This window comes from the organism of the source record quoted next, unplaced genomic scaffold (genome assembly GCF_019419815.1).
Source record: "Pyrus x bretschneideri cultivar Hongxiangsu unplaced genomic scaffold, Pyrus_bretschneideri_v1 Contig265, whole genome shotgun sequence".
Taxonomy (NCBI): domain Eukaryota; kingdom Viridiplantae; phylum Streptophyta; class Magnoliopsida; order Rosales; family Rosaceae; genus Pyrus; species Pyrus x bretschneideri.
This window is the reverse complement of record NW_025999574.1, coordinates 1318802-1341117: the sequence shown is the minus strand read 5'-3', so window position 1 is coordinate 1341117 and position 22316 is coordinate 1318802. Positions and strand designations below refer to the sequence as shown.

Sequence of the window (22316 nt, the reverse complement as noted above, 5' to 3'; positions counted from 1 at the left end):
AAACAATGTATCTTAGTTTAGGTGACATACCAAAGCCTTGATTCAGATGCAATAGGTGCGGATCCCTAGATGAAAGGCAGCAAGAAGAGCAGATCACAACGTTGCAATAACACGTTGATCTAAACTACAACAAATCAATGAGATTGAGAGTTAGAATTTGAAGCGCAAACAAATGGATACAGGAAAAGTAACTCAATTTGTGACAGTGCAACGGACTCTAACTGGGACAGTTCAATGGACTTAATGTATGACAAATTCACATTTAACGAAAGAAAAGTTGATTATAATGGGAATGCATCTTCTGTCACCATATTAATTTAAAGGCCTAAAGTAAGGATGAGGTATCGTAATCGGTTTTGAATTAGTACAGGGGTTAGAGCTTGAGAACTTTGGTTTTAGAAGGAATAGGCTAAATTGAGCCAATAATGGTTCACGACCTAGCATCCATACCACATTACACTTCATGTACAACCTAAACTAATAGAAAATATCAAAAATTGTCGAAAACAAACACTAATTTTTTAGAGCCTGAACTGATACAAATTAGAAACACCTCAATTCGCTTGCCTTCATTATTCACTTTATATCTTAAGAATAATGACTAAATAGTTTTAAATATTAAACATTCCACAATCAAAAAGATTAAACACTTGAATCAGTACTAATAGTCATTTCACCCAAATTCATGATTGCAAGATCCTTAATATAGTATGTCTTGACAACAGATTCAATGATCATATTATATGCATGGATGTAAAAAAACAGATGCATATATAGTTATATACACATCTATGCATGCATACCTATAGAAGTATGTACATACACACACAGATGCATACATACACATGTATATATGCATACATATACATATAGCTATGCAGATGCTTATACATATATTTAGACATATTCTTAGGTATATATTGATAAATATACTATTTTGGCTAAACCGAAGTTGAGCAGACATAATACAAATAAGGAAATTATGGATTTTAGAACAACAAATAAATTTTGGCCAGCATCTGTCCAGAATAAATTAAAATACAGAACATGCATGAGGAATTATGTTTTACATTATCTCACTTGATATGATATTCAAAGGAAAAATAATTTTGACAGGAGTGCGAAATATTTGAGAAAAGATAAAAAAAGATTGGATCTTAAATAACATTGATTAGTCTAAATTAATACCTTCCACTATATGAGAAAAATTAGATTGTTTCTCCATTTCTTAAAGACAGAAACCTCACTTTAACATTGTACGAAACAGTGCACTCAACAGCCTAATCTCCCCAACACCCAACTAAACAGCCTATAAACATCCATTAGAATTTTAAAGAAAACAAAGGGTAAATCTCAGAAGGGTTTAACTGACGACCAGTCATTTATGCTTGATAATGTTCTGAATTTTTAAAAACTGTTAACTGATTGAAAAACCACACCATTTAAAGAACCGGTGGAAATCAGAATAAGTATGAAATACTACATAGATAAATGAACAGCCATTAATAAATTTTTTTTCTCAGCATGGCAGCAACAATCAGAAAAAGAAAAGGAGAAAATCTATGGGATAAATTTAAAGTCTATTTGAAAGGTTCAATATATTTGTTTGTCAAACCCAGTGATCAAACTTCATACTCATGCTTTCCAAAAAGAAAAGAAAACGAAAAACTGAAATCATTGACAAATCCAAGCAATATAGTAGCTACTATTAAGATCCAAAACGAATTGTGGAAAGTATGGGGACCAAACACTATTAGAAGTTGGAAAGATATGATGATGCAGCAGTTTGACAACACAGTTTGGGAAACTTTGGGTAGGAAATATGCTCGCAAGGAAAACCAACAATGAGTGAGTATGACTCTCAAAGCTGGTTATGTCTAAATTACTAAATTACCATGATCGTTGTTGGTTCGTTTTCACCGATGGTCTACTTTGTATTCAAGTTCTTGTAAAGAAAATTGGTCTTTTAACATGCTCTTTTCTAAATTTAAAAAAGATCGTAATTTATTAATAAATTCAATTCCCAAATTGAAATTGCAAAGAAAATAGATCCGTTAGATGCTCATGTCTTTCTTGGTACAGATACTCATATTGTTTTTAATTAGCATCACACATCATGATATTAAAGTTCTAATCATGTTAAACCTATGCCATGTAGCATATGCATTCAACTCAATACCCTAAAATTACAGCCAAAATTAATTGATATTATGAAGAAGTTGAGACTTTACCAAAGCAGCAAGGTAGCAGTTGCAAAATTCAGAGTCAAAAGCTTTCACTTTGTTTCGATCTGCAAAATACCAAAAAGACATTTACGATTGAGGAAAGAAAACACATTTGATTAAAGAATGCACTACAGCCATTATCAAATTGTCAACCGAGCGTAATGTATAAAACTATACAAATTTACACAACCAAACTTTATACTTTTTATCAGCGAAAAAAACAGCAATTTACCTAACAATAAACATGAAATTACATATTCAAATTGATTCGACAGTTTTTAAAGATTCAAAAACTGAACCAACAGACATTTTTTTTAATATCAAACTCATTGTGTCATCTGAATTCACTTGTATACATAAGCTACCAATGCAATCACTCTGCTACCACATTTGGTAAGCTATTAATAGCAGAGGAAAAAAAAATTTACAGAACAAATTCGCAATCAAAATGAGTTACGATCTGAAATAAGAGCATAGCGATCAAACTATTCGATAAGAAACGATGAATCAAAGCAATTTTCTATCAAACAACTAAGGACCTAAATTGTAACGTCTATAGGGTAACCTACACTTAAAAGAATTAACCATGCCAAAAGCACGGTATAAATGAACTAAATTACGAACTCGAGAAATAAAAAGCGTAAACGTTAAACAATTTAAAAGAAAAGAAAACAGCCTTTACTTCGGCTCTTGTTTCCTTCCCCTTTTCTTTTCCCAGATACTTCCTAGTGGGAAATATAAACCTTTAATTAAGTGAACACGTCAGCCAAAAAATTGACAGGATTAGAGCAAAAGAAAGCAACTAAGAGGTCTAACTTATGTGGTTGAGCACTCTGGGTTACCAAAGATATAATATACATACACATACATATATACGCATATACATGTATATATACGTACGTATATATACATACATACGTATATATGTATATATGCATACATACATACGTATATATATGTATATATGCATACATACATACGTATATATATATTTATGTATATGTACATATATATATATATATATATATGTATATATAAGCATTCGTTAAACTTCAGACGTATGCAAAAGTTTTGATAATGTTAAACCAATGAGACCTTAAATAGATATTCCATACATAGAAAAATTACCATATTTGCTTACAACATTAATATCCATAAGCCAAATTATTCATATGTGAACATAGGCATCTGTAAAGTCTGAAAAACATTGGCTTGTTCATGACTTATAATCAAATACTGCATGAAAGTAATAAGAAATGTAAATCTATACTAACAACATGCCTGAGTCATCTTCTACACGAACCTCAATTAAATGACAGAAGTAATAATTAGCAAATAGTAATTGTATAGCTTCAGTCTTATCAGAATGCAATCATGCTGAACTCTAATTGAAGGTCTAATAGCCATGCATCTTTGCAAATATACAATTATAAACCATCAGAAAAGAACATGACAGATTCAAACCATTATGCAAAAACAGCAACCAATGCAAACCATTAAGCACAGATTCCAACCTGAGCTTCAAACAAAATTATATAGTGTTAATCTACGTTTGATTAGCTTTACAAATTTGTGAGATTTCTACTTGGTAGTTCCATGAAGACTTTCTGGTTTTAATTTTTTCAAAACTGAAGTGTGATTCGTGAAAACATGAAAATACAAAGTTCCTAAAAACCTACTTAGCAGTTAACAAAACACACAAAAAGCGCTGTTTGAGCAGGTAAGTCGTCAAGCACAGATGATTTCACTACCTGTTAACAATACACCAGTAAGCTTATCACACTAAAAACTGATATTAGCAAATACAATGATGAATGATGTGAAACTGAAGATGTAATGAAAGCTTATATTAAGTAAGAATGAAAAGCCGTATTTCTATAACTTGAAAACAAAATTTAAGTGAATGCCCCTGTAACTAAGGTTATTGAACATGATTAACTATCCGCAACCCTCAACCTTGTAACCTGAATCAAATTGGTTTGACACATACCAATAGAAAATCAAATTGATTATGACATACTTCCAAAAGTATATAAACGATATAATATAGGTTAGAATCGTTGGATATTAATCTACAGTGAAGGAAGCTGTTAAACATATATGCTTAGGTAAATGATTTTCAGGCACCCTTATTTTTTCTTGCCACTGGACTGAATAAAAAAAAATGAGAATGAAGGGCTAAATCACTTCCAGTTAGTCTTCTTATTAGGCTGTGAGCAATCTACAGTACATGTAACATCATATTTGAAATCGAATTAACAGTTTTGAATCCTATTTGGATCACCAAATCTTATTTATTGATTCAGAATCGATTAACATCATATTTGGATAGATCAAAGTTAATTTAAAACCTAGAAAATATTAAAATATAATGAATGAGTAACCTCATTGTTATTATATTTTTCGATTTTAATTAAACTACCACTACAGAAAACCATAAGTAATATAAAGATCAAAGGATATGTTATATTAAGTCATACTATATCAAGTTGGACTGAATTAGCCTTGATTTATATAGATCCATTTATAATCGGATTATCAAATTGAGATCCTAGCAATTGGATATCCTTTATTCATGGTACTATAAAAATGGGTATATACTAAGTTGGAATCACTACAGCAAAAAAAAAAAAAAAAAAAAAAAAAAAAAAAAAAAAAAAAAAAACAGAGAATGCAGCATTTTCTCATATTTTTGAATCAATTGTAAACCCTAAAATCGTTACGGCTAGACCTTTCATTCACACCTCAGTTGTTGCTGTATCCCTACATCTATGAAACCAATTTCATTCAAGAAATAATGCAGAGGATAAAATCGAAAAAGAAGTATGTACCCATGATTAGTTGTCTCGTTTATTCTTTATAAACTAATCACATATTTAAAATCTAAGTACAAAAGCCTTGCAAAGGTAATAAAAAAAAATGGTGTATAACTAATTAGGCTTTTGAACATGTAATCAGTGTGCAGAATTGTATACCTAAAGATGGCAATGCAGTGTATTCTTCGTCCTAGAATCAGGGTTCCTGAAATTTCCAAAGAAAGTAAATCCGTTAGGAAATCTGAGAAATTGGAGGAGCAAATATCATTAAATTTGAGTTAAATGAGGTAACATAGAACAATTAAATGAGATAGTAAACAGATTTCAAATCTAGGAAATGTAATGGTTGAAATCCAACCAAATCTAATCGTTCAACCTAATGCGTTTAATCCGAAATCTAATGGTTGAAATCCAACCAAACCTAGTCCTTAAACCTATTGAAATTAAAACCATATGCCAATTGGCAAATTGGCAGATCAGAGTTGAGTGGAAAATGGTTGACTTGACTAATAAGTGAGTGATGAGTTTAAAACTCATCACATTTTCTCACATGCATTCTCCTTGGTCTTGGGATGGCGCAAAAACAAAACCATCCCACCACCTCCACCTCCACCTCCACACTCACCTCTACACTCACATAGAGTTGCTAATACAACCCAACCCATGTGGCAGACACACATTTCAGACTCCCAATTTATTCACTCATAACTTCATAATTCAAATTACCAATGTGAAACCAAAGATGGTTACATCCTTGGCCTTGACAAATTTTGGTTAGAACTATAACGTTGTTTCAATTTTTAAAATTTGATAACAGCAAGCAACAGAGCAGATAGTATTAAGATCGAAAAAGCATTCAAGAAACCGTGGGAAAATTGTAAAAGCTAAAAAAACTGTGATGGTGGAACGGATTAAATTTGTGAGAGTGAAACAAACAAAGGGTATATCTCAGAAGGGTTTAACTGACGACCAATCATTTAGACTTGATAATGTTCTGAATTATCAGCCGGATAAAGCTGTTAAGATGTATTTTGGAATCAGTCCTCTCACAGATCAATTAATTCAAATCGTAGTTAAATACTAATAGTGGCTTTAAAGAATGTAGGCTTGGTTTTAAAATAAAATAAATAAATAAATAAACCCAGAGCTTTCAGTTTAAGCACCACCCTCCAATGCCAACAGAAAACACACACAAACAGGACATGATTAACATGAAAATGAAGCTGAAACGAAAGTAAAGTTCAGCCTAAGTTGAAATGGATTAAAAGGATGATTTTTGCAGCTGAAGAACAACATTGTTACCAAATAATACGAAATGATTCTCTCCAAGTTAGAAAAAGGACACCATATACTGTATCAACAAAAAAATAGAAGGAAAAAGTTTTCATGAATAAGGAGATGATAACGAAAGGTTTAGGATATACCTGCTGCTATGAATTACAGATTCCTGTGGATGAGGCTCTTTGTTTCTCAAAAACTTGCAGGTGGTTGAGCTGCAAGTATACATGACATGGCAAAAAATTAGAGGGAAAAAGAGTTTGTATCCAAACACAGTAAGGAGAATTATATTAGAAATTAGTTTGTATAAAAGTTAACAAAAGTTAACAAAAAATTTTTAAATGGATTGAGAAATACCTCAGTAATGGTCTCTTTGGTGGCTGTTGTGTGAATGAGGGGTTTGATGTGTATGCTTTTGCTGGATCTACATGCATATGAAAAATAAAATTTATAAGTGCATCCCAAAAATACAGAAGCAACCAAGAAATGGAAAAACAACCTAGGAACATAGAGATATTCGAATGATGTGAAGTGGAAAAGGAACCTGAAGGTGATTTGGTGAGAAGCAAATAGTAGGAAAGTATGAAGAAACACACAAATGAGCAGAGTGTAACCCCATTATTTATAAAGACAGAAAGCTAAAAAGCCTAAACTCCCTAATTAAAAAACAATAAAGTTAAAAAGGAGACTGAATTTTGTTTACACATAACATAAGCAAAGGAAAAAAAATTTCTGAAAAACACAAATATCAACATACTGCAGTCCCCTAATTTAGAAAAACAAAGAGTAAACTGTAATAGTTAGCTAAACAATTATAAATATCTATGACCAGCTATCATGAAGGGAAAATTAGCCGTGACAATTTAACAGTGTAGCCCCCTTATTTACAAAGACAAAGAGCAAGCTGTAAACTTAACTAAACAACTTTAAAATATGTATGACAACTTTAATGAAGGAAAAATGAGCTATCACAATTTTAATAAAGGGAATGGCAAATCAAACAGTCAACAGCAAATTGAAAACAATAAACTGTGTAAACTTATATATGTTTTACGAAATTTTTTTTTTATTTGTTAAGCTTTCATGTTGCTGTAAATTTAGGTGTTTTCTCTCTGTTGGTGTATCTGCTTAAACTTGTCAAACGTTGGTTAATCTTATGGAATATTTGATATACTTCACAGCTTACTGCGTATGTGCAATGGAGCAGCACAAATTTATCTACATTATGGTTGTCAGCACAATGGATTAGGTTGTAGGAAAAATGTGGACATATAGCTAATCCTAGAGGTGATCTAAACAACCTGCTAAAGACTAAGAGCAAGCCCTAATAGTTAAGTAAACAATATAAAATATCTATGATAGCATTAATGAGAGAAAAAATATCTATGACAATTTTAATAAATGAAATGGCTAATCAAACAGTAAACAACAATTAAAAACAATAAACTGAAAAAAGTTAAATCCTAAGGTGGGCTAAACAATCTATAAAGATCTATGACAATTTTAATGGAGGAACAAAATATCCCTAACAATTCTAAAACAGAAAAAGATCAATCACACAAAAAGTAATCAAGAAAAAAACAAATTAAATCAGTGGAAGATCCTAATTGACAAAAACAGAGACATAATCTAGCACCCAATTGAACAATTTATAGACATTCGTTAGAATTTGAATGAAAGAACAAAATATAAAAGAAAATTTTAACAAATCAAATGGCAATTAGGCACCAAACAATGAAAACAAAAGCAGTGCAATACCTTTTGAATCAAGGGAGAAAAATGAAAACCCAGACGCTGCCATTCGTCCCTGAGGCATGCCCTCCTCACCGACTCTGTGCGTAACCCGTCAACCCTAAAGAATACACACACCCATGCTTTCCGCTGTGTATCTCTCTCCCTGTCCATCTCTCTCTCTAAAATGGGAGAAAATCCCATAGATTCTGGCAGAGGAGCTAGCAAAATCTTTCTCTCACTCAGTCCAAATCCCTAGCTCCCATCCGTCTCCAATCTGTCAGGCCCTATGTCTCCTCTTCTGTAGTCGCTCTGTCCCCTCTCTTCCCTCGCCACGGCGACACCCAGCTATCTCCGAGTCAAAAATGGGAGCCACTGTCTCTCTCAAATTCGTCAGCCGTGATGTCCCCTTCCCCTCTCTCCCCGAGTCTGTGTCCCCCTTTCTCTCCGCTCGACACAGCGACACCCAGCTGGAGTCATCGTCTCTCTCCAATCTGTCAGCCATGATATCCCCTCCCCTCTCTCCCCGAGTCGAAAGCTGCGAACGGTCGAAAATCAGTTCTTAGGCCTGAGTGGCAATTGTGTAAATAAAACGAAAGTGTGTTAAAAGCAACCGAGTGGCAATCCTGTAAATAAACTGAAATGTGGTGCAAAACACTGTTCATTTCTACAGTGCAATTTTGCCAGCTTCTTTAGACTAAAGTAATTTCCTTGTTTCAAGAACCTAATGCAAAAAATCTCATATGCATAAGCCAAGGGAACAAACAAGATGTGAAGTTAAGATAGAACTTCAAGTCACTACAGCTGGACTGTATCCACAAGTATCGGTACAATTCCTCCTCATTGGAGATCGTAGATTTAAACGTTCATAACTTCTTCAATACTTAACAAAATCAAGCGATTAAAAAACAAAAATCATACTTCTCGACGGGATGAAGAGAATGGTACCTTTTTAAACGGCTAAATCGCCGTGGTTTGGCCAGAAAACGGCTCGAAAGTAGCGGTCTTGGTCTCGAGTTAGCCACTTTCGAGCCGTTTTCTGGCCAAACCACGGAAAGTTAGCCTTTTAAAAAGGTATCATTCTCTTCATCTTGTCAAGAAATATGATTTTCGTTTTTGAATCACTTGATTTAGTTGAGTATTGATTTAGTCGAGAAGCTACGTAGTTTTCGTAGCTTTGCAACTCCAACTTTTGACCCAAATGTAATGGGATGGATTGGAATTTTATTGAGATGGTGTGGATTTGATTCAAATTGCCAAGCCAATAGTGCATAACGGGGTTTGTTTTAAAATACATAATTGTATTGAGATATATACATTGCAAATTAAAATAACATAAATTATAAAGTATTAGAACATACTGAAAACATAGTGAGCAACCATATGATAAATGTTCATCGAAGTATTCAAAAGTCCCTTCCATTTTATTAAAAAAATGAAATACAAAATAAAAATTATTCTTTTTTTTTTTTTTTTTTTCGCGAGCTCCATAGGGTAGGCATACGCCTATTTAACTCCCACTACTACTACAACCAAGGTTCTAAAAAACGATAGATGCTAGTTGGGTGGTGGATTAGAACCTAGCGCCCAGGCGGCTAGGGGGGCACCTAAGCGAACTAGACGGATTTAAGTAAATCTATTATATTTCGTGTAAATAAATGTTTGCTTATACTTAAAATATATATTATTTCATCATAAACTACAAAATAGAATGACATATATATGATGAAGTATTGGAATATAATGAAAACATAGGAAACAAGGATATAATGTGTGTTAATTTTAAGTATGCAGCAAGTCTGTTACAATTTATTCAAATAAAACGTCAAAAAAACCGTGGCGTACGGCGATGCGGACCCAACATACTACGAAGATGATGAAATCCAAAGCGACTAGGAATTTGCAAACTATTTCAAACTTCTTCTGCAAACCAGTCTTCCAGCTTATCTGAGGTTCCTTCTGCCCGAAATCTTGTGCCTCTATTCCAACCGGATACTTTGCCACATTCAAATGGGCACTATCAAAAACTTGGACCGAAATATCTTCAACAATTTTTTGAATAAATTTATATTCAGGCCTACAAGTTTAAAAGCATAAAAAAGAACATTATTATAATTAAACTAGAAGAAATCCGTGGATGTTCCATGTAATAAATATTTCAAGTGCAGATAGACAACTCTACTTAAGAAAAAGAAGGTCAAACATTTGGACTAAATGATTAATATTAGACTATGCTAGAAGAAACCCCTGGATATTCCACGTAATAATAAAATACTAATCATAAAAAAAACAATAAAAAAAATTCTTCTTATGACAAAATTGCCTCTGCACTATTTTATGCATTTGTTTTGGCTGGTTTTGAACTTTTTTGTTTGGAAGGGGGGGGGTGCATTTGTGTTCCATTCTTTTTGGTGAAGTCCGTGACCCCAAATGGGTTGTTGGCATTATATATTAAGTATAGATGAATGACGTTTAGCTATGTGTTGATAAATTTTATAGGCCAAACATGATTTACCATCAAGATTACCAACAGTGTCTTAATTTAATCTCCTACTACTCGGTATTAGATTTTACTACAAAATTTCTCTATTAGGAGTGCAAACTCTCATATATTTGTTGTATATTATTTTATAATATGACCGATGTGGGATTATATTCTCCAATATGTGTTTGCTTCACATACCAATAATGAATAACTTAAACAAGTTTTCCTATAATATTGTGAGGGAATAATATCAAAATATTATGAAAAATGATAAGGATAATTTCTCAAAAGTGATACTTTCTATGAACTTTTTGCCACCTCATTTTTTGCCACAATATTTTATAATGTTGGCAATGGAACTAAAATTAAACTATGAGGCGTGAGAGAGTTCATGAAGAGAGTTCCACTTTGAGAGGGTTTCCTTAACATTTCTCAAATATTATATATTTATGTTAGTCTTTGTAAATAAAATAGTTGTTGAAATTGTTATAACTTTTTATTTTGGTGAAATTTAAAATCGGTTCTTGAGAGTGTCCACCGTTAATCATTTTGGTCATTCTATGAGAAATCTCAGCTAAACTAGAGAAACCACCGGTTCAAGTGGAGTGATTGATTTGACAAAAAAATACACTCAATTTAACAGACATTTTTTTTTCACGGAATAACAAAAAAATGATTGATGATGGACAATCTCAAAAACCACTTCTATTTATTTTAAATCTTAAATAACAAAGTAAAGAGTTATGCTCATCTAATAAACTATTTTGGCTAAAAAGCCTTCATATTATGCTTATGAATTGAAGCTTATTAGTACATAGAGGTCAGAAAAATACCCGTTAGCCAGGAATGACCAGCCAGACAAATTTGCTGCTTTTGTAAGAGTTTCTCTCCATCTCAACACCTTGTCCATGTTATCCTTGAGTTTGCCTTCATGGTGGGCAAGTGCCTTACCGAAACTCTTTCTTTGTTTCCTCACATCCGATGGATCCACTTTGTAAAAAACTGGAAAAACCATCTGCTGCAGTTGTTCTTTACAGTGAAAGATGTGAACGAGTTCATCTAAGCACCACTGCGAGGAAGCGTAGTTTTCGGAGAAGACAACAACAGAAATCCTCGACTGCTCGATTGCTTTGAGAAGCCCCAACGATATTTCCTCTCCTCTTTTAAGCGCCTCGTCGTCTATGAAGGTTTTGATTCCCTTCTGAACCAAATTGTTGTACAGATGACCTACAAAATTGTAGCGGGTATCCTCTCCTCTAAAACTGAGGAAGACATCATATGTCCATGAATGGGTGCAAGAAGACGAAGAGGAAGAGGCTCCTTCATTGGTCGTTGAATCCATGATCGTTCGATTACTAAAAAGGATGAGATGCTGAGAGATTAAATGTCAAGTTCTGATCCATCTCTTGTGTTATGAACTTATGATACGCAAGGAAATTATGATACGCCTCTTTTCTCGACTTCACAATATGCGAAGCAGTTTCCTTGCCATCTTCCACGCCGACCATAAGTCAAGGAAATTATAATATGCATTAGCATGTTCTGGGAAAAGCCTGAATTGAAATTTAAAACTTTGACCGTTCTTCCTACAGCCATAATTAGGCGACACACGCAAGCCATTGGCATGTTCTAGGAAAAATCCTGAACAGAAATTTAAAACTTTGACCATTCTTTTTAGTCAGATGATAGTTTCAGTTATTTTTTATTTTTTATTTCTTATCTATTTTACCTTTCTCAACAATTATGCATAACCACCATATGCATGAAGAGGTCAAGAGCTTGTGAAGTCATTTAAATCTCTAGTCCTTGTGAAGTCATTCTGTTGCATTCTTTCCGTGATCTGGTGAACCAAGGCCACATGTGTTCATGTCAATCCGTAATCTGAGGCCGCAAACGACAAAAACCTGTGGTCGCTTGAAACCGCAGAATTCCGAGTATAATTCATGACGTAAAAGTATACCATGTATAGTGTGTATGCACATTGGTAGTCCTGTATCGAGACTTTTCAATCTAAATCATACGCATGCGGCCACAGATAGCACCAAACGAATTGGAACCAACTCAAGCTAACCCACAGATAATATATCAAAATAAAATGCAAGAACAGAATATAAAAAAAAACTAAGATTTTAACGAGGTTCCTCAGCAATTAGTGTAATTGAAGTACATTCTCGGAGCAGTAGAAGCTCATTCAATAATCCACTATCAACCAAATGGGAGTTTACAACGTATTGGCAATCTCACAGCCCAAAACTCATTACATCCAATAACTCTCACACACCAAAGAAACAAATAGAGAAGAAAATATAATGAATAATTTCCTCTCTATACATAACCAAAACTGTAACAACAACAACTACTTTGATGGATAATTGCTAACCAAGGAGAGGAGCACTTTCTTCTTTTCTTCAACTGAGGGCTGCGACACGCCTTTTACTTTTTCTCCGCTGCTCTTAAACACGGGCAGCTGCTGTTGCCAATTAAAACCCCAGCCACAACCGTGGCTTTTCAAATGGACCAAAATAAAAAGGCCCCTTTATACGGGCTGTTGGGCTTCCACATAGAAGGCCACTCCAATTTGGTAGTTAAGTGAATCAAAACCTAAATTGAAAGCGTTAACTCATTCACTTGGTCTTCCTTATCAATCTTTATAAGATTGCCTTATGCTTCCTAAGAAACTAATAAACTGCAGAACCAACTTACTTTTGTGTCTAACAAAATTGATGACACAAAACTTTTGCAGTTTAAGACTTTCGCTGCTACTTTATGTGTTCTGAAATACAAAACCTAAATACAAAACTCAATCCTCCTAGTACTTAGAACGCAACTAAAAATACATTTTTGTTACTCTATGGAATTCACAACATAAACTAAAGATTAAATCAATACCTTAATGCAACTAGTAAGTTTTGTTGCTCCCTTATTTTCATGAATTACAAACTAAACTAACTAACGGCTGCATAAAAACCTTCACAACTTAGTAATGTTGGGATGGCACATCAGCCAGCCATATTAGCACAGCCATGTCAGCAGTGTTTGTTAGAATTGTTAGAAGGTTGTTGAAGAATTAGTTAACCTTGTAGCCGACGGACTTGGGATATAAAAGAACATATTGTAATTCATTTTGTGTGTTCTAAAGATAATACAAAGATTAGATTCTTCAAACACCAACCCCCCACACCCCCCCCCCCCCCCCCCCCCCACCAACCCCTCCCTCTCTCTCTCTCTCTCTCTCTCTCTCTCTCTCTCTCTCTCTCTCTCTCTCTTGAACATTCATCTTTCTCTGCTTACTTCTCTGTAATCTTAGTACTTCATTTCAATTCCTTTGGTTTGGTTATCATGGTATCAGAGCCAGGTTGATCCTTGGTGCCGTTTTTCTTCCGCTGAAGCATAAAGACTGAAGATCCTTGTTTGGGTTTCTTGATTTGGGTTTTCTTCATCTACGGTTATTGATTCAAGATTGGGGTTTCGATTCATGGTTGCTGATTTCTCAGGTGATTCTTGAACTTTTATGCACCGTTGGTGTTTGATAAATTGCTGTAGGGAGTTTCCGTAAAAAATTTCTGAGAAATTGTGTGAAAGTCGATGAAATTTCATAAGGTCTGTGGATTAAAGATTGTGAATTGAAGATTGTGAAATGAAAATTGTAATAGACAACAGGGATAAATCCAAGATTCACAAATACTAGATTAAAACAGATAAGTCAAAGTGGATGTCATGGTACTTAGGGGATTTCAGATTCACAGTAGTATAGTTCAAATGTTAATGCAGTATTTCCAGAATTACAACAGCATATCACTCATTCCATCATCACTCTGGTACATCATCAATGTTGCCTATCCATTCACCCACACAACTTGAGGTAAGTCTTCCCATCTTTATGCAATCTGATCCATCTACAGACAATGGGCCATCTACACACTTTATGACAACCAGATTAAAGAGTGGTACTATGCCTAGAAAGAATTATGCAGCATTAATTGCATCTTGCCCTGAACTAAATTCTCTTCAATTAACTGAGGATGAACCATTTGTTGGGGGCTTTTCCTTTCTGTCTGAGATTGTTGATGCTTCAGAGCCCTCATCATTTAGTATAGCTGCAACATTGCCTCAATGGCAGGCAGCAATGCAAGAGGAATATGATTCACTTAGAGGACAAGGAACTTGGACTTTAGTACCACCTCCAGAAAATAGGGCAATAGTTGGGAGTAAATGGGTATACAAGGTTAAAAAGAATCCAGATGGGAGTATTGCAAGATATAAGGCACGATTAGTGGTTTTCATCTCCCTTGGTTATTAAAACAGTGTTGTTGGCTAGGGATACGTCAATTTCTCTAAAAGATTTTCGAGCATAGCTTCTTGGTGCTGAGGCTTACATAGAATCCAAGATTACAAGTCTGTCATCCACTGTGTCAGCTATGTGTGTTCAAGATGAGTCTAACAATTCACGATATCAAGAAGGCTCTCAAGGGTATGAACACGGAGAGAGCACTAATTCTAACATATCACAGGGAGAAGTATACTTTGATGGAGGATCTGGTTATGTTGGAAATGGGGGAAAATCATTTCAGCCACAGCAGCGAAATAATTACGACAACTACAATAATAGAGGGTACTGTGGACATCACAACAACAATTTCCGTTCTAATTTTGGGGATAAGACAGGAAGTTCTACTTTTGACAGAGGAGATAATTCAAATACTAGAGGCTCTCAAACCAGTTTTGGTGGGAATGGTTCAAATGGATCTTTTTCTGGAAATGGTTCAAGACACGGTAGTAGTTGGCAGGGTAATACAAATTACAGGTCACCAGTGTCACCAGAATGTTAGATATGTTCTAGAAGAGGGCACATTGCCTTTAATTGCTATTACAGAAGTACTCAACATCAGAATCAATCATTTGGAAATGGGAATGTGTGTCAAATTTGTGGAAAAAAATGGGCACATAGCACTGGATTGCTACCACAGAAACAACCACTCATATCAAGGGAATCCCCTATCACCGTCATCACTTGCTGGTATGACTGCTCACGGATCGAATGGTATTGGTCCCAATTCAACTGTTCATGATTTTTCTACAGATGATATATGGGTAGTGGACACAGGAGCCACTTACCACATGACAGCTAATCTTGATATCATCAATCAGGCTACTCCTTATAATGGTGATGCTAAGATCACTGTTGGTAATGGTGAAGGTTTGCAAGTTCAACATATTGGATCTTCGATTATACGAACATCATCTAATGATCGTATTCTGCATAATGTATTACATGTTCCCAAAATAACTATGAATTTGTTATTAGTTAAAAAGTTATGTCGAGATAATGGTTATTGGTTTGTCTATGATGATTTGATCTTCTTTATACAGGACAAGGCAACAAGAGTGATTTTGTACCAGGGAAAGAGTGATGATGGTGAGCTGTTCAAGATACCAGTCAGTGTGTTTTCTCATTCATTTGCTGCAAAGTTGGGAAAGTGTGCTGCGTTCTTAGGGAAGAAAATAAAGACATCAGTATGGCATAGGAGACTGGGACATCCTGCAGAAGAAGTATTAAGCGTCATGTTACAGAGTGCACAATTACCAGTTAGTGTTGATTTATCTCCTTCTATATGTTCAGCATGTATTCAAAGCAAGATGAGCAAACTGCCTTTCCATGTAAACCAAGAGAGATCAAAATCTGCATTTCAAAAGATACATTCAGATGTCTGAGGTCCTTCACCTCAGAAATCTATAGAAGGCTATAGGTATTACATTAGCTTTATAGATGATTTCTCTAGGATTGTATGGATTTACCCTATGACGAATAAATCAGATACCTTCTCAGTATTTGTCAAGTTCTACAATTTTGTGTTTAATCAGTTTAATACCACTATTAAATGTCTGCAATCTGATGGTGGAGGGGAATATATGAGTAACATGTTCAAGAATTTTCTGCCAGATCAAGGAATTACTCATCAAGTGTCATGTCCTCATACCTCTCAGCAAAATGAGGTTGCTGAAAGGAAACATAGACACTTAGTTGAGATAGCTTTGACTTTGATGATAGAAGCAAACATTCCAATCTCTTTCTGGTACCACTCATGTTCACATGCAGCTTTTCTAATTAATAGAATGCCCTGTAAAGGTTTAGAGTTGAAATCACCTTATCAGGTTCTTTTTGGACAGAATCCAGAAGTGCATAATCTCAAAATTTTTGGAACTGCTGTGTATCCATTATTGAGGCCCTTTAATGCAAATAAACTACAACCTAGAGCCATTCAATGTGTGTTTATAGGTTTTGTTATGGGATATAAGGGGGTCATCTGTTATGATATTAAATCCAAAATGTTTGTTGTCTCTAGGCATGTAATACATGATGAAAAGGTATATCCTTTACATGTTTTATATCAGTCTGTTTCCAGGAGTATATCAAATCATAAATCAGCACATCAGTTTCATGTTGTAATTCGCTTACCTGATACACTTGGAAACTCGGCAAGCACTAACCAAAGTTCACAGGTGGTTTATACAGTGGCCACTACTGATTCAAGCAATACAACTGTGTGTTCCAATGGTACTGAAGGGATTTCAGATTCACAGCAGTATAATTCAAATGTTAATGCAAAATTACAACAGCATCATCACTCTGGTACATCATTAATGTTGCATGTCCATTCACCCACACAACTCGAGGTAATTCTTCATATCTCTATGCAATCTGATTCATCTACAGACAATGGGTTATCTACACACTCTATGACAACCAGATTAAAGAGTGGTACTATGCCTAGAAAGAATTATGCAACATTACTTGCATCTTGTCCTAAACTAAATTCTCTTCAATTAACTGAGGATGAACCATTTGTTAGGGGCTTTTCCTTTCTGTCTGAGATTGTTAATGCTTCAGAGCCCTCATCGTTTAGAAAAGCTGCAACATTGCCTCAATGGCAGGCAGCAATGCAAGAGGAATATGATTCACTTAGAGAACAAGGAATTTGGACTTTGGTACCACCTCCAAAAGATAGGGCAATAGTTGTTAGTAAATGGGTATACAAGGTTAAAAAGAATCCAGATGGGAGTATTGCAAGATATAAGGCACGATTAGTGGCTCAAAGGTTCTCACATGAGCATGGTATTGATTATTTAGACACTTTTAGCCCCGTGGTAAGGCATACAACTGTTTGAATGATTCTAGCTTTGGCAGGAATAAAGCATTGGGATCTTAGACAACTTGATATCAAAAATGCATTTCTACATGGTGATTTACAAGAGGAGGTGTTTATGAAACAACCTAAGGGATTTGTAGATGCATCTCATCCTACATATGTGTGCAAGTTAATTAAATCCTTGTATGGATTAAAGCAAGCCCCACGGGCATGGAATTCTAAGTTCACTAGTTATTTGACAGCTCTACAGTTTGTTGCTTCATCATCTAATACAAGTTTATTTGTTAAAACAGATGGCCTAGATATGACAATTCTATTACTCTATGTGGATGACATCATTCTCACAGATAAACTTCATCATCTGTTGTGTTTGAGCTTAAAGTTATAGACAAACTGACCTATTTCTTGGGATTGCAAGTTCACTACAAAACCAGTGGGGACATATTTGTGAATCAGTCCAAATAAATTAAAGATTTGATTCACAAGGCAGGAATGGATTCTTGTAAATCTGCAACAACTCCATGTAAGCCACATCAGCAGTTACTTGATGCAGAATGTATTATTTTGACCGATCCCACAATGTATAGAAGCCTGGTTGGTTCATTGCAGTATTTGACCTTCACAAGGTTGGATATTGCATATGCAGTTAACTCAGTCTATCAGTTTATCTCTTCACCAACAGAAGTACATTTTGCATTTGTCAAACGAATACTGCGATATCTTCAGGGTACAATTCACCATGGCGTTCTATATTCCTCAGACATGGTGCTTGATCTTAATGCATTTTTAGACTCGGACTGGGCAGCTGATCTCAATACTAGACGATCAGTTACTGGTTATGCTGTATTCTTGGGAAACAATCCGATATCTTGGCAGTCAAAACGACAGAATTCAGTTTCCAAAAGCTCTACAGAAGTTGAGTATAAAGCATTAGCTCACACTATAGCGAATGTTGCTTGGGTACGAAATATTTTGAAAGATTTTGGTGTTGGTTTGCTTACACCTCCATGTCAATTCTTTCAATCATTACTTCCAAATAGTATGTACCAAACAACTGAAAAGGCAATTGTCTTTACAAGAACTTAACCAAATACTATTAATCATGTATGGCACGAGTGTTAAAACATGAGAATACTGTCATGCATACAAATTCGAAAACAACCATGGAACAATTATAGGATTGAAAACTGGACAATCCCAATAAAATCTAGAAAATTTCAATTATGCATCTTTTTTTTTCACAAACTTGATTTTAAAATTCTAGGGAGAAACTTAAAACACTAACTTGAAAGAATCCATAAATTATGCTCAATTGATAAAGTACTCAAATATGGCATGTAGGAAAGATGAACCATCTTTATGCGGAATAGGCTGAACCATGTACTTCTCCTTATTGTGGAAATCGTATTGGAATCCTGCGCAATAATATGTTAGTTGACCAAAGTTTTCTGCACACTCAACACTCCTTCATACTCGAACTAATGGGGCATTCATATATGTTTCTCTGTGTTGTGAGTAGAGACCTTAGCCTTGTATTTGTATGGACTTAACCTTGACGAATCTTCCCATAATAATATCATTAGGAATCCTTGCAGTCCAAGAATAATGGATACACCAAATCTCATTCCAAATAGGATAGAATTATGAGCCCTTATTCCCCAAGAAAATCCGGAATATATTAACTTTATTTGGGGTACAAGCTATTACTATTAACTAAATCCTAATCTTATTTATTTTCCAAACAATCCTTAAATTAATTGTGTATACCTATTAACCGTTGGATTATGATCCTACACCCTACAATATTAACCTTGGTTGAGGTCCCGTTAGCCTCAATTGATTGCCATTAAATGATGCTTATATGTTCTAGACCTTGTGTTCTTGCCAGAGCTACAGAGTTTGAAATGTCAACCTTAAATCTGGTCCATCGAATGCAGAAGATGGACAAAAACAAAAATTACTCAACCCACTACTGTCAATGTTGGTGCTGATGAAGAAGCATCTGAAGGTCCTCAGGGTAGTCCCGGCAGTTTCTAACACGACACGAAAATAACGTGTTTCGGGTCAACACGATAACTAATCGGGTCATTATCGGGTGACCCGTTAAGAACCCGTTAATAACAGGTTCTTAACGGGTATACATGCGGATAACCCGTTTCGACCTATTAAGAAAAAAATTATTATAATAATTTTAAAGGTTAATTACTAAAAGATTTATTATAAAATACAATAGCCATATTAATATATACAATATATTCTATATTAAATATATAGTTTTGTATTATTATTCTATATAAGTTGAAAAAAAAAAAAGTTTTAGTCGTTATTTATTTTTATATGAGAGTTCTTTATACTAGGATAAATTTTACTTAACATGTTGCTGTCCAAAATTAAAATAAACTAGTATAGTATTTGTATAGGCAAGAACTAAGAAAACATACATACAAGTATGAAAAATGTGAAAGAATATATAAACACTCGTGATTCATCATTATTCCTCTACAAGTAGATAATGGTTACACTTATATTATCGTTTAGATTTTTAAAATCCTCCAAACCCTCATGAATAATGTTTTTTATTTGAGGGTAAAATTAATAAAATTAATAATAATTATTGTAGAAGTGTAAAAAATGAAAAAAAAAAAAAGAAAAGGTTATACAATCACTCATAGTGAGTGACAAGCTTTACAACTTTTATGAAGAGGTCAGCTTCGAAATCCAACATTATAATCCATAAACCTGAAATTTATATTTAACCGTCTATTGTCATTTACATTTTATTTTTCTTACTGAATTTCATTTTTAAAATTTTCTTTTTTGAAAACATGATCATCTGGCGGATGTAAGAAGATGAACGGTTCAAATCTTTGATATCACGTTTCGATATTTACGGTTAATTGAAAAATGAGTCGATGTCATATAGTTTGTAGAAACTTTATAAGCATCAAGCAATATTTTCACCAACCATAACACTCTTAACATAATATCAACGATCTAAACCATTCATCTTCATGCATCCTCTAATAGATCATGTTTTCAAAAATGAAAATCCGAAAAAACAAAATTTGATGAGAAAAATGAAGCGTAAATGTAAACAACAATCAACAGTTAAATTTTGATCTATGATTTATATGATTATAGTGGCAAATTTCGAAGTTAAGCTCTTCACGAACGTTGTAAAGCTTGTCATTACGAGCGTTTATATTTTTTTTCTATATTTTTTACACTTCTACATTAATTAAAAAATAATTAAAGACTCTACTTAAATAACAGCCGTAAGATAAATGAAAATAAATATGTACCGTTGAATTCTATTTCACTTATATTATTAGAACTTTTCTAGACGAAAAACCTCTTCTCTATTCCATTATTATCCAATTTAACTATTTGGTCAAAACTAAAGCGCTAATCCCTTTCGAGAAAGGAGGGTTCAGCGTGCGTGCGAAAGGCGCCGCGTGCGCGACAAGGCCTGTGGAGGTCTCAAGTCCCAACGACGACCGACGACGAGCAACGGCGAGCTGCTCTCACTGAGAAACGGCGACCACCGGTGACCTGAGCTTCTCCAGTGGTGACCAAGGAGGGGCTGCGCGACAAGGCCAGAATAAGTTTCAGTCCCAACGACGACCAAAAGTAGCAGTGAGCTTCTCTAACCAAGCAATGATGAACGCTGGTGAGTGTAGGAGAGATTCTTGACTGCCGCTGCGTGACTGCCCGAGCTTATCCAACGGTGACTAACGGTGGGGCTCTGTCGTTATGCCAGGTACGTGTGGGTTTTGGCTGGATATCTGGGATATACAATGGCAAAAACTGGGGAAAAAATTGATGGTGTCGGATCTACAAGCGGAGGAGACTGAGACCAACCCTGTGGGGTCTTCAAAGTTTTGTTTAGGTTTGATTAGCCTCTCCGCCCCTATTTCCAATTCCATGTTCTCTCAGAAGCCCACATACTCTTAACCCCTTCCCTTCTTCTCTGCCATTAGTTGTTAAGCAATCTCTTTGCAGGTTTCAATATCATATTTTAATCATGTTATTGGCATTGTTCTACAGGGTCCTTTGCAGGTTTCAATATCATATTTTAATCGGAGTTTCTTAGAAAGCTTTATAATCAGTGTAATGTATTATCTAATAATATGATGTTGATTTTGTCATCGGAGTTTCTTAGAAAGCTCGCAGGTTGGTTACTTTTCTGACTAGGGGATTTACTTTTATTTGTATTTTTTAGGAAATTGCAGAAAAATCACATTGAGATTTGGTTCTTACCTCATGATTGAAGACTGAATTATTGTAAGTTTGTTTTATTTTGCTTTTGTTTTGACAAGCGAAATCTCAATTATGCTCCACTATTGTTTTATAGTGTTTTTGTTGATGTTGGTACACTCAATAAAATGAGCTCTTTATCCTTGTTTGTTATAATTTTAACTACTCTAATTGATATGCCCAAGTTACAAATGAGGATTATTAGGGAAAAAAATTAGTTGTATAATTCCAGGAAAGGTGTAAATGAGAACTATCAGGGAAAAGAATCATAGTAGGATGTGACAATATGATATGTATATATTTATTTAGTATTATGTTTTTCATTTGATATTTATTGGTTTAAAATATATTTTCCTTAACGGGTAAATGGTCGGGT

The 22316-nt window shown here is 34.6% G+C and overlaps 2 protein-coding genes across 2 annotated transcripts; one reads left to right on the top strand and one right to left on the bottom strand.

Moving 5' to 3' along the window:
• Positions 1-9805: 9805 nt before the first annotated feature.
• Positions 9806-12029, bottom strand: LOC125478784 (disease resistance protein RPV1-like). Its single transcript, XM_048587402.1, has 2 exons — positions 11369-12029; positions 9806-10127 (listed from the first exon to the last, which is right to left on the bottom strand). The coding sequence occupies exons 1-2, from the start codon at positions 11875-11877 to the stop codon at positions 9860-9862; spliced, it is 777 nt and encodes a 258-aa protein (XP_048443359.1). The 5' UTR covers positions 11878-12029; the 3' UTR covers positions 9806-9859.
• A 6146-nt stretch (positions 12030-18175) lies between these two features.
• LOC125478775 (uncharacterized mitochondrial protein AtMg00810-like) lies at positions 18176-18769 on the top strand. The gene has a single exon (XM_048587348.1). It carries the CDS (start codon positions 18176-18178, stop codon positions 18767-18769), a length of 594 nt encoding a protein of 197 aa, XP_048443305.1.
• The last annotated feature ends 3547 nt before the right edge of the window (positions 18770-22316 follow it).

Coding starts and splice junctions, on each gene's coding strand:
- LOC125478784 (XM_048587402.1), bottom strand. CDS start 11,877: ATGGATTCAACGACCAATGAAGGAGCCTCTTCCTCTTCGTCTTCTTGC. Junction 10,128..11,368: donor TGGTCATTCCTGGCTAACGG/GTATTTTTCTGA, acceptor TTAAACTTGTAG/GCCTGAATATAAATTTATTC.
- LOC125478775 (XM_048587348.1), top strand. CDS start 18,176: ATGGATTCTTGTAAATCTGCAACAACTCCATGTAAGCCACATCAGCAG.